The sequence below is a fragment of the Nycticebus coucang genome, chromosome 1 (genome assembly GCF_027406575.1).
Source record: "Nycticebus coucang isolate mNycCou1 chromosome 1, mNycCou1.pri, whole genome shotgun sequence".
In the NCBI taxonomy this organism is placed as follows: Eukaryota; Metazoa; Chordata; class Mammalia; order Primates; family Lorisidae; genus Nycticebus; species Nycticebus coucang.
Genome location: NC_069780.1, coordinates 65,119,881 through 65,138,610, shown reverse-complemented (window position 1 = coordinate 65,138,610; position 18,730 = coordinate 65,119,881). Strand labels below are relative to the sequence as shown.

The window sequence follows — 18,730 nt, the reverse complement described above, 5'->3', positions numbered from 1 at the left end:
ACCACAGATCAGTGGTAACACAGGATTTATTTACAGAAAAGAATACAGAAACGCCCGAGCTCCTGGCAGAGAGAGAAAACCCAAGTCAGGAGAGAAAAGCTCCCTGTCTGTCTCTGAGCTCTTTGTCTAGGGGTATATATAGTCTCATGGGGCCCTGGGTAATTATACTTAGCATGTCTGGGACGTCATGTCTGGGACATGTGTGGGTCGTGTCTGGGTGTCTGGGACAATGTGTCTGGGACGTGTCTGGCCCTTGGTAGTTACATTTAGCGTGTCTTGGTGGTTATGTTTAGCCTGTCTGGGACATCGTGTCTGGGGCATATCTGGGACAACGTCTCTGGGACAATGTGTCTGGAACATGTCTGGGTCATGTCTGGGTGGCAAATGAATGTCTACAATCCCTTTCATTCCCAGGCCTAGGAAACTTACATGAAATTGACCAGGCCTAGAAAATAGGGGTTCCCTGTTTAGTCTAAGGTCTCCCCAGCAGTTGTCGGGCCCTCAACTCCAAACACCCTCCCTCCACCCCTACCCCCACCGCCTACCCTCCAGCCTGCTGGTTCCTTTGCCATGGCATCAACACCACCAAGGTGGAGGCAGCTGGTCCACGGGCCCCCCCCCCCCATCTCCACAAGCTGGCTGGGATGCCACTTGTCCTGTATCAATTCCAAACACCCTCCCTCCTCCCACCTCCCGCTTCCCCTCCCCTCTGTCTTCCCTTCTACTTTCTGGGCTATAGTTATGTTTTACCTTTCATATGAATGTGTTGGTGATTATATATTGATTTCATAGTAGTATTGAGTACATTGAATACTTTCTTTTCCATTCCCGAGGTACTTTACTAAGAAGAGTATGTTCCAGCTCCATCCAGGGAAACATAAAAGATGTGAAGTCTCCATCTTTTTTTATGGCTGCATAGTATTCCACAGTGTACATATACCACAATTTGTTAATCCATTCATGGGTCGATGGGCACTTGGGCTATTTGCATGTCTTGGCAATTATGAAATTGGGTTACAACGAAACATTCTGGTGCAGATGTCTTTGTTGTAAAATGATTTTTGATCATCTGGGTATATAACTAGTAGAGGAATTTCAGGATTGAACAGTAGGTCTACTTTTAGTTCCTTGAGTGTTCTCCAAACTTCTTTCCAAAAAGGTCATATTAGCTTGCATTCCCCCCAGCAGTGTAGAAGTGTTCCCTTCTCTCTGCATCCATGCCAACATCTGTAGTTTTGGTATTTTGTGATGTGGGCTAATCTTTTTATTTTATTATTCTTTTTGGTGTGTTTTTTGGCCAGAGCTGGGTTTGAACCCACCACCTCCGGCATATGGGACCAGCGCCCTACCCCTTTGAGCCACAGCCTCCGCCCTGATGTGGGTTAATCTTACTGGAGTTAGATGATATCTCAAAGTGGTTTTGATTTGCATTTCTCTGATAATTAAGGATGATGAGCATTTTTTCATGTGGTGTTTGTAGGCCATGTGCCTCTCCTCATCAGAGATAAGTTTCTGTTCAAGTCTCTTGCCCACATAGAAATGGGGTTATTTGTTTTTTTCTTCACTGAGCCTCAGGAATGATTTTTCTGTTTTGTTTTTTTCTTTTCTTTTGTTGCAGTTTGGCTGGGGCCAGGTTCGAACCTGCCACCCTTGGTATACGGAGCCAGCGCCCTATTCACTGAGCCACAGGCGCTGCCCATTTGTTCTTTTCTTATTGGTTAGTTTGAGTTCTCTGTGGATTATAGTTATGAGACCTTTGTCAGAAGCATAACCTGCAAAAATCTTCTCCCATTCTGAAGGTTGTCTGTTTGCTTTATTTACTGTGCTCTTGAATGTGCAAAAGCTTTTTAGTTTGATCAGATCCCAGCAATGTATTTTTGGTGTTGCTTCAATTGCCCCGGGGGTCCTCCTCATAAAATACTCTCCCAGGCTGATTTCTTCAAGTGTTTTCCCTGTACTCTCTTCTAGTATTTTTATAGTTTCATATCTTAAGTTTAAATCTTTTATACAGTGAGAATCAATTTTTGTTAATGGTGAAAGGTGGGGGTCCAGTTTCAGTCTGCTAAAGGTTGCCAGCCAGTTCACCCAATGCCATTTGTTAAATAGGGAGTCTTTCCCCCACTGAATATTTTTGATAGGCTCGTCAAAGATCAAATGATGGTAAGTAGCTGGGTTCATCTCTTGGTTCTTTATTCTGTTCTCTGGGACAATGTGTCTGGAACATTTCTGTTCCATAAATCTAACTCTCTGTCTTTATGCCAGTACCATGCTGTTTTGATCACTATAGATTTATAGAATAGCCTGAAGTCTGGTAACATGATACCTCCCGATTTGTTCTTATTTCTGAGTAATGTATTGGCTATTTGAAGTTTTTTTCTAATTCTATATAAAATGAAGCACTATTTTTTCAAGCTGTCTAAACTATGACAATGGGGCTTTAATAGGAATTGCATTAAATCTGTACATTGCACCAGTTTGATGTAAATATTTCAAATTGTACATAAAACCAGCACATTGTACCTCATGATTGCATTAATGTACACAGCTATGATTTAATAAAAAAAAAAAATTAGGGTAGTATGGACATTTTAACGATATTGATTCTTCCCAGCCAATAGCATGATACGTTTTTCCATTTGTTGATATCTTCAGCTATTTTCTTTTCTCAGAGTTTCATAGTTCTCTTTATAGAGATCTTTCACTTCCTTTCTTAGGTAAATTCCCAGATATTTTATCTTCTTTGGCACTATCGTAAAAAGGAATAGAGTCCTTGACTATATTTTCGGTTTGACTGTTGTTGGCATATATAAAAGCTACTGATTTGTAAGTATTGATTTTGTATCCTGAGACGGTGCTGTATTCCTTGATCGCTTCTAAGAGTTTTGTAGTTGAGTCCCTGGGATTTTCCAGGAATAGGATCATATCATCACCAAAGAGTGAGAGTTTGATCTCCCCCGACCCTATTTGGAGGGGCCTTCTCTTGCCTGATGTATTGTCTTTTTTTAGTAATTAAAAAAATTTTTTTGTAGGCTGATTCTATGCCAAAGATCAGCTAGAGGTTCACTTAAGGTCTTCTTAGGTCTTAAGCCTGAGCCTTAGGTCTGAGACTGAGCCTTTCCCTGAGCATGTGTGATCCCTTTCTACTTTTTTCCATATATGTAATTGTTTTTAAATGTCATAGTCATCAATAACAGCCTCTCAAAAGGGGAAAACAGAAAAAAATGGGAGAAAGGATTCTGGCCCTTTAAGCTTCCCTGAAAGTGATTTCAGCTGGAGGAGGAGGGGCTTGCAACAATGGGGGAGAGCAACAATGGCTACCCATCTCTGTGTGCACCTCTGTGATCTGAAGCAGTAGTGGCTGACCAAGCACAGATTCCCCCAAATTGGGAAAACAGGATCTTTTTTGCCTGTTCTGGCTCCCATAGGCTGCATTTACATACTGACTGCTCTAGCAACATGTGCATAGCTGTCTTGTCATGGGGGTGGAGGTGAGGATGGGTAGCTGATACTGTGCTAAGAGCTGAAATGACTGAAATTAACCCCAATTTACTGTTGAAGCCTTCATCTGGAAGTTGTAAGGTTTTAGTATCCTCCAGAGTTCCAAAATAGTAACATTAGGCAGGGTCTGCCAGTGTGGTTGTTTTGTAGGTGGGGAGATAGATTGCTGATGCTTCCTACTTCATTTTCTTCTGGGAACCCTCTAGCCTGTATTCATTCTTGACTCCTCTTTTTCGCTCAGATCAATTCAATGCACATCTTCTCTGCTAGCAAATCTTGTCCTTTTACCTGCAAAATACATGCATAAAGATTGACAACTTTTCACTACTTCCAAAGTAACACTCCTGTCCTCGTCAGGTTGTTTCTGACCTCATTACTGTAGTAGCCTCCTAACTGACATTTCTGATTCGGTTCTTGTCCCCTTGTCTGTTCTCAACTCATTATCTGAATGATCACTATCATAATTGGGTTTTCTCTCAGTGTAAAACCTACCTTTGACCTGAAATAAAAGTCACGGTCCTTGCAGAGGGTCTGCATGGCCCCTTCAACTACCTTTCTTGTTCTAGCTCACTTCATTTCAGACATGTTGACCTCCTTACTGATCCTTGAACTAGTCAGGCAAACTCCTTCTTGAATTAAGAATTTTCTGTTTCTTTTGACTGGAAGGCTCTTCTTTTAGTTGTTACCACACCTCATTCCTGCTTTGAGATCCTTACTCACATGTCACTTTCTCAGTGAATCTTTTTTTTTTGGAGACAGAGCCTCAAGCTGTCGCCTTGGGTAGAGTGCTGTAGTATCACAGCTCATGGCAACCTCCAACTCCTGGGCTCAAGCAATTCTCCTGTCTCCGCCTCCCAAGTCGCTGGGACTACAGGCACCTGCCACAATGCCTGGCCATTTTTTGGTTACAGCTGTCATTGTTGTTTGGCTGGCCCAGGCTGGATTTAAACCCGCCAGCTTAGGTGTATATGGCTGGCATCAGAGGCACCAAGCCTTTCTCAGTGAATCTTTCTCTAACCTTTCCGTTTGAAATTACAACTCTTCTTCCTGCTAAGTTCCCTGTCCCTTTGGTTAATTTATCTCCTTAGCCTTTATTACTAACAACATGTATATTATACATATTTTGTTTATTTTCTCTCTCCCCACAGGAGTATAAGATTCATAAAATTCCTTTATTTATAGCTACGCTCCTGCCACCTAAATTTAGTATTTGTTGAATGACTGAACTAATGAATGGTGTTCCTGAGTTATCTTGGTTTATTATTTATTTATATTCTATCTAATTTCACAAAGAAGTAGAGATAAGAAAGCATCTCAAAGATAAATTGGAGCTGATGAAAATGGTTTATACTGGAAGAGAGATTTCAGTGAAACTGTAGGAATAGGTGTCATATCTTAGAGCATAAAGAATCAGAAGAGGCAGGGCTGGGGAACACACCTGTAATCCTAGCACTTTGGGAGGCTGAGGCAGGAAGTTCTCTCAAGACAAGGAGTTCAAGAACAGCAACATAGTGAGACACTGAGGCAGGATAATCGCCTGAGCCCAGAATTTTGAGGTTTCAGTGAGCTCTGACAACACCACTGACCACTGTACTCTAGTCCAGGTGACAGAGTGAGACCCTGTGTCCAAAAAACCAAAAAGATGTCAGAAGAAAAAAAGACTAAGGATGGGACACTTGAAACACCCACAGGTACCAGTTGACTGGAGAGCAGTATTGTCCTTAGACTTAGCCAAGTGGGAACCCTGCTCTGGGCTCTTGTGTTTTCATGGTCCTCATTTGGTCTTTTTCCAGTTACATCCTTCCTCATAGAGTGATAGGAAGCCAAGGTGAGTAGTTTACCTGGTCTCTTTCTAGATCAATAACTGAATATTTGGATCCTGACCAAGGAAAGAATCAGGGAAGAGACCCATGAAGGGACACATGGGTGTCTTCATGGGTCTCTTCCCTGATTCTTTCCTTTCTTGACTATATCACATGTGTACGAACATGGGTTTCTCTAGATCTAAGGGATGGCTAAGGAACAGCTGTTTGCAGGCATGAGACCATAGTTTGGACATGTGGGTTGGGATGTCCACATGCATGCATTTAAGGCCCTTTGTACTAGGAGTAGAGCTAAAGGTGGAAAGAGAAAAGGAATAGGCTGCAGGCCAGGGCAGGGTGTGGGTGTGGCCTTCCCTTCTGCCTCTGTAGAAATGAAAGGTGTCTGAGAATTCAAAATCAGAACTTGGTCATTCAGGTTGTTATTAAAGTCTTTATCAAAATGATAATTTACCAGCTTGTTAGCTTAATTTAGACATATGGTATTTATTTGTATTACCCTTGTCTCAAGCCCCTTTAAGATTCTCAAGCCTGGGAGAAGGAATTGAAAAGGAGTAGCTAGAGAGGAAAAACGTAAATTCAAGATAAGAGTTTCAAGAAGAATTTCAAGAAGAGGGCAGCATGCCTTATGCCTGTAATCCTAGCACTCTTGGAAGGCCAAAGCAGGTGGATTGCCTGAGTTCAGGAGTTTGAGACCAGTTTGAGCCAGAGCGAGACCTTGCCTCTAAAAATAGCTGGGCCTTGTGGCAGGCGCCTGTAGTCCCAGCTGCTCGGGACGCTGAGGCAAGAAAATTGCTTGAGCCCAAGAGTTTGAGGTTGCTGTGAGCTATGATACCATGGCATCATACCAAGGGCAGCAAAGTGAGATGGTGTCTAAAAAAAAAGTTTAAAGAAGGAAATGATCAACAATTTTAAATGCTTCAGAGACATTGAGTCCTATGAAGGCAGAAATGTATCCATTGGATTTGATAAGCGAATTTAGTAAAAATTTCAGTTGAGTGGGGATAGATGCCAAACTTGAATAGAAGGAGGAATACTTGAGAAATCAGGAAGTGGAGAGAGAGTATAGAAGATTTTTTTTTTAGAATCTTATCTGAGAAGGTAAAGGAAACTAGAGTGGTAGCTGGAGGAGTATGTAGGATTATGGAAGTCTTTTCCATCTTTAAGGTGAGAGGGTCTTGTAAATGTTTATTTGTTAAGGAAGAGGAACCAAAGTTAGGTAAGGGAAGGCTGAAGAAAGGAGGGAATAATTGATGGAGGGAGGCCTAAGATCTAGTGCATAAATCAATAGATTAGCCTTTGAAAGAAGGAGGGATATTTGGGGAGGCTTGTGAGTAAGAAGGGTTTGGGATGTTTGGATGTGTGTTGATACTAAATTTGTGGGATGACAGGAAGATAATTCCAATAGATAATAATATATCATTAACATTGTTTTACAGTAGTTTTTTGGGCTAGTCTTCCTTTTCAAATTTGATTTTATGCTTACAGGGAGCAAGGTTATATCTGCAGCCACTTACTAAAAATCTGTTGGTTTGAAATGTAGCCTATATGGGATATAGGCTATGTATGTAGGATCTATCCTTATTGAATAATTGTTATATAGTGGTGACTTAATATTTTAAGTTAGATAAAAACTTCTGGTTCCTCAATAAGCTAGAAATAATTTCTATATTATGTTCATTCTATAAACGTATGTCATCAGGCTTTGGAAATGATTTGTTTTAATAAGTTTTTTACTATATGAATTACACTTATTTTGAGCAAATTGCTTTTTATAGAATTATATTAATACTGTCTTTTTTCCTCTCCCACTGGTAGTTCCAAAGAACTGCTGGTTCAGACTTAAGCTCTTGCCAAGGTGTGAAAATAGTGAAGGATGCTTAGACTACTTAACATTCAAATTGTAAGTAAAGTTTATTTTTGCTATTATTATGTATGTGTTTAGAAAACAGAATTTGGAGATAGTCATTATATATATAATAGCTTTCGTATGATGGCACTATGAATTTTTAATAAGTTTCCTTCTTTTTTTTTTTTTTTTTGTAGAGACAGAGTCTCACTGTACCGCCCTCAGGTAGAGTGCCGTGGCGTCACACGGCTCACAGCAACCTCTTAACCCTTGGGCTTACGCGATTCTCTTGCCTCAGCCTCCCGAGCAGTTGGGACTACAGGCGCCCGCCACAACGCCCGGCTATTTTTTTTTGGTTGCAGTTTGGCCGGGGCTGGGTTTGAACCCGCCACCCTCGGCATATGGGGCTGGCGCCCTACTCACTGAGCCACAGGCGCCGCCCATAAGTTTCCTTCTTAAGATACAAGTACTTTGTATTTCATTTTATTTTCATAATATCCAAAAGTAGTAGTAATAAGTCTTAGGTAGAGTGAGATGAAATTTCTGCTTTTTGCCAGTATTTCATTTTATTGTGAAAGTTTATGAAAATTCTTTATTATTTCTTTCCATATCTGTGTGATACTAGTTGTCAAACTTAATGTAAGAGTATAATATTTAAGAAATGTTTCATGAGAAATGTAGGTTCTTTTCTCTTTAGATATGCTTTATTTTTTGCATTACTTAATTTTGATATAAAAAATTCTGGGCTGGGCCCTGTGGCTCATGCCTGTAATCTTAGCACTCCGGGAGGCTGAGGTGGTGGATCACTTCAGATACCAGCCTGAACAAGAGTAAAACCTCATCTCTACTAAAAATAGAAACACTAGCTGGGCATGGGCATTGGTGCCTATAGTCCCAGCTCCTCAGGAAGCTGAGGCTAGAGGATTGATCAAGTTTAAGAATTTGAGGTTGGGCGGTGCCTGTGGCTCAGTGAGTAGGGCACCAGCCCCATATACCAAGGGTGGCGGGTTCAAACCCAGCCCCAGCCAAACTGCAACAAAAAAATAGCCGGGCATTGTGGCAGGCGCCTGTAGTCCCAGTTGCTCTGGAAGGCTGAGGCAGGAGAATCGCCTAAGCCCAAGAGCTGGAGGTTGCTGTGAGTCCTCTGACGTCATGGCACTCTACCGAGGGTGGTAAAGTGAGACTCTGTCTCTATAAAAAAACAAAGAATTTGAGGTTGTTGTGAGCTATGATGCCATAGTACACTCGCTATTTCGGATAACAGAGTGAGACTTTGTCTCAAAAAAAAAAAAAAAAATAATAATAATAAAAGGGTGGGTATGGTGGCTTAGGCCTGTAATCCTAGCACTCTGGCAGGCCAAGGATTGTTAGATTGCCTGAACTCACGGGTTCGAGACTAGCCTGAGCTAGAGCGAGACCCCACCTCTAAAAATAGCTGGGCCTTGTGGCAGGAGGCTGGGGCAAGAGAATCACTTGAGTCCAAGAGTTTGAGGTTGTTGTGAGCTATGATGCTATGGCACTGTATCAATGGTGGCAAAGTGAGGCTCTACTCTATCTCAAAAAAGAAAGAAAGAAAATCTCTTTTGCTTTCTCTTTGTGAAAATTTTAACATACAAAATCAAATAAAAACTCTTTTTTTATTTTTTAATTTGATATAGAGTCTCACTTTGTTACCTGTGGTAGAGTGCCGTGATGTCATAGCTCACAACAACCTCAAACTCCTGGGCTCAGGTGATCCTCTTGCCTCAGCCTTCCGAGTAGCTGGGATTACAGGCATCTGCCACAACACTGGGTCTCACTTTTGCTCAGGCTGTTTTTGAACTCCTGAGCTCAAGTAATTCACCTCCCTGTCTCCCAGAGTGCTAGGGTTACAGGCATGAGCCACCATGCCCAGCCTTAAAAAGTAACTTTTAAGAAATGATTTAATATATAAATCCAGATGCACATATTGACATTCAAGAAGAAAAAGCTTAAAGGTTTAGGTTAAGAGGTTACTTAAAACCATTTGCTACATTGTATTTTGAACCAATACAAAAACAATTATTGAGAAAAGAATGATAAAGTAATATCCAAATCATTCCAAGTGGTTTTACTACTTTATTTATTTATTTATTTTGTAGAGACAGAGTCTCACTTTATGGCCCTTGGTAGAGTGCCGTGGCATCACAAAGCTCACAGCAACCTCCAACTCCTGGGCTCAAGCGATTCTCTTGCCTCAGCCTCTCGAGTAGCTGGGGCTACAGGCACCCGCCACAACGCCCGGCTATTTTTTTGGTTGCAGTTTGGCCGGGGCTGGGTTTGAACCCGCCACCCTCCGTATATGGGGCCGGCGCCCTACCGACTGAGCCACAGGTGCCGCCCTACTACTTTATTTTTAAACTACTTTATTTGAAAGTATAAGCAACTCAGATTAATCTTGCTGTTCTTGTAAAGTATTCAAAGTATGAATACAAAATGAGATTGCTGCCATAATCAAAGGATACTTCTGATTATGTTATTCAGATAAACCAAGGGAGCCAAAGAAGAAGAATGAAATATTTATGTATCAATGAAAACTTTTAATTTGTTAATAGTTTTAGAAATTGTCTCAGTCCAGCACACTTGTTTTTTTGCTCACTTTGTGCAGTAGCATGATCATAGCTTGCTGCAGCCTTAAACTTCTAGACTCAAGTGATCCTCTAGCCTCAGTGTCTGGAGTAGCTGAGAAGACTATAGGAATGTGTTACCACACCTAGCTGATTGTAAAGAACTTTTTATAGAGATAAGATCTTGGTGTTCTCCAGGATAGTCTTGAACTCTTGGCCTCAACTGTTCTTTCTCTCTTGGCCTCCCAAAGTGCTGGGATTACAGGTGTGAGCCACCATGACTGGCTAGTGTAGCACATTTATGTTCAATGCATAAAATATTTTTAACATTTCTACTAACGTATTTCAGGGGGGGAAAGCCCTATGTCTTCATAAAAAAAGAAAGAAAGAAAGAGAGAAAGTTATAACTTTATATCTTATATCTCAGAATGTAACTATCGTGATACCACCTTATGTACATTATGTTCATGAACTTGAATATTAACTCTTAGTAAGCAGAATACACATTACTGCCTTCTTTTGATGCAAGGATATAGAAACCTGTCTTCTTAGTTAAAACATTGTTAAAAATTAGATTGCAAGATACATTATGTTTTATATTCTTCCTATATATATATTTGTAACTTTTAAATTCTTCTTTTTAGGCTCTCTGTTTAATCATCTTTAGAAGACGGGATTTCTGGATATCTACTCCACTCCATCTCTATTGACTTTTAAAACATGATAATGCAAACCTGTAACACTGGCAATCATCCATGAACTTTTAATTACATTGATTAATAGCGTTTGAAGCTTCCTCAGGGAATAAACAATGACATCAGCGGTGGTTGACAGTGGAGGTTCTATTTTGGAGCTTTCCAGCAATGGAGTAGAAAATCAAGAGGTTAGGCATCCAATGTATTACATGTTTGTTTTGTTCATAGAAACCAATGCATGACCTAATTTTGAAATGAATGGGAAACAAGTATTTGAGAATAGAAATGTATATTATATAGAAATATAATTTAGATAGTAGAAGGTTAAGGAAAGTATTTCAGGGCTCACCTGAATTAATGGAACATACATAACCTTAGAATGAGCTTGGAGAAAAGAATACTATAGAAAATGGGAAGAAAGAATATTAATAGAGTATTAGTTGAGAGATAAATTTAAATCTCTGATAAAATTTGTAGTCTTATGTTATAAAGTATGTAGGTATAGTACTGTACCTAAATACGTAAATTAGATTCATCTTAAGTTAGAATTTTATATCTGCTTTACTTGTCATCCTTATTTTTTGGTTATTCTATTATATCTAAATCAGTATGGATACCCATTGTATTTTAATATCACATATACACTTAATGAATATAGATAATTAGTTAGGAAATAAATTGAGGTTTGAAATTTTACACATGTAGAATTTTGAATTATTAGCTTAGTTTTCTTGTTATTGATAACAATGAAGAATATTTTTCATTCCTATGAGGAATAGAAAATAACTGTGCCAGAAATATGTGGACTTCCAGGTCCTGGCCTCTATTACTGCCATTCAGTAAAGCTGATTTTGGAAGAGATCTAAATAATTATATATTAGTGCTCATGTAATAATGGACAAATATTTGATTAGATATAAGGTGGAGAAATGGGGAATTTTATGAATTAAAAATATCTATTTTCTTTGTTTTCTGTGAAAGACGCTGCTATTACTGGCGCTTGGTACCCGCATAATGGTATAGTGGCTTTAGAAATAAGTTAGGACCTCAGTCTGTGTGTTCTGAAGTTTGAATTTTTTTTTTAATTGTTTGGGATTCATTGAGGGCACAAAGAATTAGGTCACACTGATTGCATTTGTCCCTGTTAAAACTGTGTCCAAGATGGAGACCCCCAAGATGGAGTTTGAATTTTTTTTCTTGCTTGCTTGGTATCTGCTTTGTTTTCTAAGATCCATATCAGCTGTGGGCAAATTTCGTGAGAATAGGACAAAGTGAAGGTACCCTTTTTTTATGGTAGACCGCATAACTCCTAAATGTTTCTTTTGTATTCAAATCCCAAATTAGTTCAAAGTCCATTAAGAGAAGCCACAGCTACAAAACCTACTTTATTCCCATATCTATTTCTTCCTTCAAGATTCATTTTCTATATGATAATATTCAGGTTTATTTACCAGAGAGATTAGGGACTTGGGGAACTATCATTCCCCTCTTGTGTCACCCAGCCCAAACACTGCTTCTTGCTCTAAATGCTTTCTCTCTGTCCTATAGTTTTGCTCTGTTGGCATTTAACCTGTGAGGGGAGCCACCAAGAGCAGTAGGCAGAACATTGTGCTGATTAAAAGGTATCATTATTGTTACTATCGGGAAAAAGAGGACAGTACTTTGTTTCTGAAGACTCCTTATATTTTTGTTCCTTTAAATGAAATCCCAAGTGTTCATGGCCAGGAGAACTTATTATCATGGAAGAAAGAATTTGATAAATGAAATTACTTTACCACGTTGTTACTGACTAGTGATTTATGTGGTAGTCTTATAAGAGTGGTCACATTTTATGGAGGAAGTCAGAAGAAGGTTATACCGTTTTGGGCAGTGTGGCACCCAAGTAGAAGAAACTATTCTTGGGGAACTTGTAATTCAAATTATACTATGTAGGCACCCGAATACTTTCATTTATTTTTTCCTTTGACAAATATGAATTGGCCACTTACTATCAAGTATTCTTCTAGGCAGTGGGAATGAAGTTTGAGGAGTATGAAAAATAATTCAGGATGGATAAGGTATTGAAGGTATTTTAATTAGGCAGTTAGACAAAGTTTTTCTGAAGAGGTGATATTTTAAGTTAGAGCTAAATGAAGTGAGAGATGGGGCCATAGAATATCTGGCAGAAGAGAATTCCACGAAGGAGATCTAAGAAGAGAGAAAAGCCACTAATGTTAAAAATAGATTCTGATTTTACAAAGGGTGATTTGAGAATGATGGCTTTTGAAACAGATTTTTGTCTTATGAGCAACTTTTCAGGAATATGTCTTTCTATATAGTTAAGATCTGTACTCTAAAATGCAGGGTGGGGTGGAAAAATCACTTATCAGGATTTTATGTCAAGATTTTATAATTATAGTCCCGGAATCTGAAGAAAAAGGAAATGTTTAAAAAGTGGTAGGCATCTAGAATATTATTGTCAAGATTTTCAGCCTTTTTAAATAACTCTTTTCCTGATTATAAAAGTAATAACATTTTATAAAGTTAGGACTTTATAAATCCTAATAAATAGGATTATAAATTAGGATTTTATATTTTCTGACAGTGATTTTACAAAAATGTAAACAATGATCTAATAATAAATATGATGTAAAAATTATATTAAAAAATAGTAATATATATAAAAGGTACTTACATATTAAAATATTCAACTACCAAATGTGATTTAGATATACAGAGATAATTTAATATTAGAAGAGTATTAATATAATTTATTATATTAGTTAGGGATAAGGTTCTTATTTTACTTTTTTGAGACAGAGTCTCTCTCTGTTGCCCTCGGAAGTGGGTAGAGTGCTGTGACATTAAAGCTCACAGCAACCTCAAACTCTTGAGCTCAAGTGATCTTCTTGCCTCAGTCTCCCAAGTAGCTGGGACTACAGAATCCTGCCACATGCTCATTTAGTTTATTTTTTTATTTTTACTAGAGACGAGGTCTAGCTCATACTCAGGCTGGTCTCAAACTCCCAAGCTCAAGCCATCTACCCACCTCAGCCTCCCCAAAATGCTAGGATTACAGGCATGAGGCACGGTGCCTGGCTAGAGGTAATATTTTTGGTGAAATGAGATTTTATAAAATTCAGTATCAATTTTTTTTTTTTTTTTTTTGAGACAGAGTCTTACTATGTCGTCCTCGGTAGAGTGCTGTGGCGTCATAGCTCACAGCAACCTCCAACTCTCTTTTCTCAGCCTCCTGAGTAGCTGGGACTATAGGTACCTGCCACAACACCTGGCTATTTTTCGAGATGAGGTCTCGTTCTTGCTCAGATTGGTTTCAAACTTATGAGCTCAGACAGTCCACCTCCCTCAGCCTCCCAGCCCCATGTAGCCATTTTTTCAAAAAAACTGGAAGTACAGGCTTGGCACCTGTAGCACAGTGGTTATGGTGCCAGCCACATACACAAAGGGTAATGGGTTCCAACCCTGCCCGGGACAGCGAAACAACAATGACAACTGCAACAAAACAATGGCCAGGCATTGTGGTGGGTGCTTGTAGTCCCAGCTACTTGGGAGGCTGACACAAGGGAATCTCTTGAGCCCAACAGTTAGAGGTTGCTGTGAGCCATGACGTCCCAGCACTCTGCTGAGGGCGACAAAATGAAACTCTGTCTCAAAAAAAAGTATCTGTTATGACAGACATTTAGGGATCAATTTTTGAGGCCTGTTATAAATCTTTTTAGAGAAATTTTGGACTACCTTTTATTCTACAGCTAGTTTAGCTCCACTAAGCTACATATAAAGGATGACCCTTCCGGTTTCTTTAATAAATGCCCTGAACATTCAACAAGGAGTCTCCATTGAGCTAACTAGAGCTCTCTAATATTTCCCATTCCTCAGGGAACTCTAAATTTTTCAGTGAAGTACTCACTTTACAGCTTTCTGGTCATTCTTTGCCTGACTTCAGTGGAGTTTCATATTACACTTGAACAGCTGTGTATCAGCCAGAGATTCAAGGACCACAGGCAGAGTTCTAATGTTCCTTTTCTGAATAGCTTCTTCCTCTTGCATACTCTGCCCCTCATACTAGCTGTTTTAGTCTCCCCAAATTCCAAATGTTGTTTCCTCAATTCAGTGAGACAGTTATACTCTACTTGTGTTCCTTTTCCCTACACTGTGGCCCCAAAGTGGCTCTGAGCAATATGCCAGCACAGTGATAGAAGCGACCTCTTCTCTCAGGAAGCAGAGTGCTATGCTGCCTATTGTTCAGGGTCTCTAAACTGTGTTTTCACATGTTTTGTCCATCTTCCTAGTTGTTATGCTGGGAGTGCAAATCTGGTCTCAATTATTGCATTACAACCTGAAGTGGAAGAACTCCCAATCTTGTTTGTCTGGAAGCAAATGCCCTCTAGAACACGTGTGTACTGTGTTTTTAACAATGTATTTATACCCATTTTTAATTTTTTTCTACATCAATTCCTCATTTCTGAGAGACCCACCTGTAATACTTTTCCTTTTCAAAAATTGCTCTGACTGCTCCTGGATATTTATGCTTCCCTATGATCTTTAGGTCCAAATGATCCATTTTCCTCACACTGTCTTAACATTTGACAGAGACGGTTATATGTATAGTTTAACTAAATAACTGACACCCTCCACAATATTAACTCTTCTCATTTCTCCTGAGTACAAAGTGAATCTCTGTTAGTTAAAGCCTGCTTTCATGCCCTTCAGTATCACTAGTTAACTTTTGTCAGACAGGTCCCATATGCGTTTTACATTTATTCCTCAATATTTCAAGGGTTCTTTTGTTAATTTTCTGAAAGGGATCTTATTTTTTATGATCTCTTCTAACTAAGTACAGTCTTTACAAAGGAAAGCTAGTTATGTTTATACCCAACCAAACTACCAAACACTATCAGTAGGTCTAATGGGTTTTCAGTAGATGCTCTCTGGTTTTCTCAAGCATATAGTCATTTGATCTGCCTATAATAATTTAGTATTTTTTATTATGTTTATTTGTGTTTTATTATTTTGCCTGATTGAGGAAAATACTAAATAGTAGTAAAGATAGTGACAATATTTTCCAATTTTAAAGGAACTAAACCAGTACTTCACCATTAAACAGAATGTTGGCTGTTGATTTATAAGTTATTTTTTATAATGTTAAGGAAATAATGTATTATCTCTATATTAAGAGTTTTTATCAAGAATTGATACTGAGGTTTGGTGTCCATAGCTCAAGCAGTTAGGGTGCCAGCCACATACACTGAGGCTGGCGGGATCTAACTTGGCCCGGGCCTGCCAAACAACAATGACAACTATAACAACAACAACAAAAATAGCTGGGTATTGTGGCAGGCGCCTATAGTCTCAGCTACTTGGGAGGCTGAGGCAAGAGAATCACTTAAGCCCAAGAGTTTGAGGTTGCTGTGAGCTGTGATGCCATATCACTCTACCAAGGGTGACATAGTGAGACTCTGTCTCAAAAAAAAAAAAAAAAAAATATATATATATATATATATATATATGACCTGTATGCAGTAAACTAGGAAAAAAAATACATATATATATGAGAGAGTGTAAGTCTCACTCTGTCGTCCTGGGTAGAGTACCGTGATACTCTAGCAACCTCAAACTCATGGGCTTAAGCGATTCTGTTGCTTAGCCTCTCAAGTAGCTGGGACTACAGGTGCCGGCCACAACGCCTGGCTATTTTTTTTTTTTTTTTTTAAGAGACAGGCGTCTCACTCTTACTCAGGCTGGTCTCGAACTCATGGGCTCAGGCAATCCATCTACCTCGGGCTCTGGGATTATAGGAGTGAGCTACCCACCTGGCTCAAATGGTGTTTCTTTATAAAGTACCCCTCATTGGCTTTAAGTTCTTTTGTTGTTGCAAATCACTATTTTTAAAATAATAATAGAAATACTTTGATTTTTCATTTTTGCTGTACAGAATTGATGTAAAAAAGAAAGAACCCAGATATACTGAGAAAATGAAAATTCATCTTTTGTCTGCTTAACTCTCTTTTACTAGGTTACGAATAATTTAAGGTTCATTTTCCAAACTTTTAAAAATGTATTAAAAATAAATATTTATATAAGTGGAAGGAAACAGTAGTACTGTTCTGTAGCTCACTTTCTTTTCCACTTACTTGTGTCATGGATATTTTTCCATACCAATACATAGCTAACTGCCTTAATCTTTTTTTTTTTTTATTTGTTTTGAGACAGAGTCTCAAGCTATCACCCTGGGTAGAGTACTGCGGTGTCACAGCTCACAGCAACCTCCCAACGCTTGGGCTTAAGCGATTCTCTTGCCTCAGCCTCCCAAGTAGTTGGAACTACATGTGCTCACCACAACACCCAGCTATTTTTTGGCTGTGTAGTTGTCATTGGTGTTTGGCAGGCTGGGGCTGGGTTTGAACCTGCCAGCCACTGTGTATGTGGCTGGCGCCCTAGCCGCTGAGCTACAGGTGCCCAGCCTGCCTTAACCTTTAGTTGAATACAGTCTCTTGTATGGATATATGTTAGTTTATTCAGTCCCTTTATGATGGGTATGTTCTCTTTTCTTTTCTTTGGCATTATTAATATCTAGGTTATGGTACTTGTCTTAAAACTGGGTTGTCATAGCTAGCCTATGTTTATACCTTGTGACATACCTATTTGGAATGTCTTCTGGGGGTAAAGAGTAGAAGATGGGGGAGATAGTCCCCTGAAAGCCTGCTACACCGTATGCTTCAGTTTTCAAAAGATTTTTGAAGGTAGCTTTACTCTGCCACAAAAGAAAAAATGTGGAACAAATTTATATATTTTTATCATATTCCTGAATTTCATGTCTTTCTATATGTCACTAAAACGCATTGATAAAAGGATTACAATACCGCTGCCCTTAGCCTCTTCATTGTATTTGTCTTTGGAAACTTACAATCAATGAGGAGCAATGATTTAGTGCATATTAAAGCACTTTTTATGGAAATACTGCAGTATTGTACTTGTCCTGCCTCTCTGAGTCAAAAATCTCTCTTTTTAAATAGCTGGGCATTGTGGCGGGTGCCTATAGTCCCAGCTACTCGGGAGGCTGAGGCAAGGGAATTGCCTAAGCCCAGGAGTTGGAGGTTGCTGTGACCTGTGTGACGCCTCGGCACTCTACCGAGGGTGATAAAGTGAGACTCTGTCTCTACAAAAAAAAAAAGAATCTCTCTTTTTGAATGGACTTATAGTAGTACTATAGTACTTACAGTAGGGTTGCAGATAAAATACAGGATGTCTAGTTAAAATTCAAATTTCAGATAAACAACAAATAACTTTTTACCTTAAGTGTATCCCAAATATTGCATGGGACTGTCTTATGTTTTTTATTTATTGTTTATCTGAAATTCAAATTTGATAGTCTGTTTTGTTTTTCCTTTTTTTTTGAGACAGAGTTTTACTTTGTCGCCTTTGGTAAAGTGCTGTGCTGTCACAGCTCACAGCAACTTCCAGCTCCTGGGCTTAGGTAATTCTCTTGCCTCAGTCCCAAGTAGCTGGGACTACAGGTTCCCGCCACAATGCCTGCCTTTTTTTTGTTGCAGTTTGGCCAGGGCTGGGTTCAAACCCACCACCCTCAGTATATGGGGCCAGTGCCCTACCCACCGAACCATAGGTGCCACCTGTTTTGTTTTGTTTTTTATTAAGTCTTGCACCCTAGCTTGTAGGGAATTCTGTAAGTTGTGCCAAGACCTGTGGACCTGGATAACATGCACTTTTAATTCAGAGTAGGTCAGATGCTGATTTTGTGAGGACTTTTTTTCCTTATCTGTGGTGTCTGATATCATGAAAAGTATACATGGACATTTTTTTGCTAATCAGCTTTAGTTAGTGTTTGTGTATTTAATGTGTGGCCCAAGACAACTCTTCTAACATTTAGCAGAGAAAAAAAAAAAAGGTTGGACATCCCTGCTTAATTATTGCATATTTTGGTGACTTGAGCAAAATAATACTAGGTAAAATTACCTTGTGGATGTGTTACTTTTTATGATTTTATTTTTAAGCAAAGACTCCTGATTTCTTCCTCTTCTATCTCCTTTCTCCAGTAAAAATATCTAACTGCTCTACATACTACAAAGCAATCATTTTTTGCATATGTACATGTGGTGGCCATTATTCTCTCATTTGGCAGAGAAAAACGCCATGAAGACACTTACCATCATAGATTAGTAAGTGCTGAATATATAAATACCTGTTAATATTAAAAAATTTTAGTTTTATCATTCTTTGAACCAAGCTACAAATACTTAAATGCCACTTTTCTTTATATGAAGTGTC

General features: G+C 39.0%; 1 protein-coding gene across 6 annotated transcripts in view; it reads left to right on the top strand.

Moving 5' to 3' along the window:
• Positions 1-18,730, top strand: part of ELF2 (E74 like ETS transcription factor 2) — a 143,615-nt gene that overhangs the window by 35,976 nt on the left and 88,909 nt on the right. For 4 of the 6 annotated variants that reach the window (XM_053581619.1, XM_053581605.1, XM_053581487.1 and 1 more), the window contains 2 exons: positions 7,137-7,221; positions 10,397-10,635. In XM_053581619.1, the coding sequence (XP_053437594.1) occupies positions 10,564-10,635 (72 nt within the window). In that variant the 5' untranslated portion in view covers positions 7,137-7,221; positions 10,397-10,563. Of the gene's footprint in view, positions 1-4,418; positions 5,190-5,278; positions 5,327-7,136; positions 7,222-10,396; positions 10,636-18,730 lie in introns of those variants that run through there. The other 2 variants (XM_053581555.1, XM_053581582.1) reach the window with 2 other exon arrangements.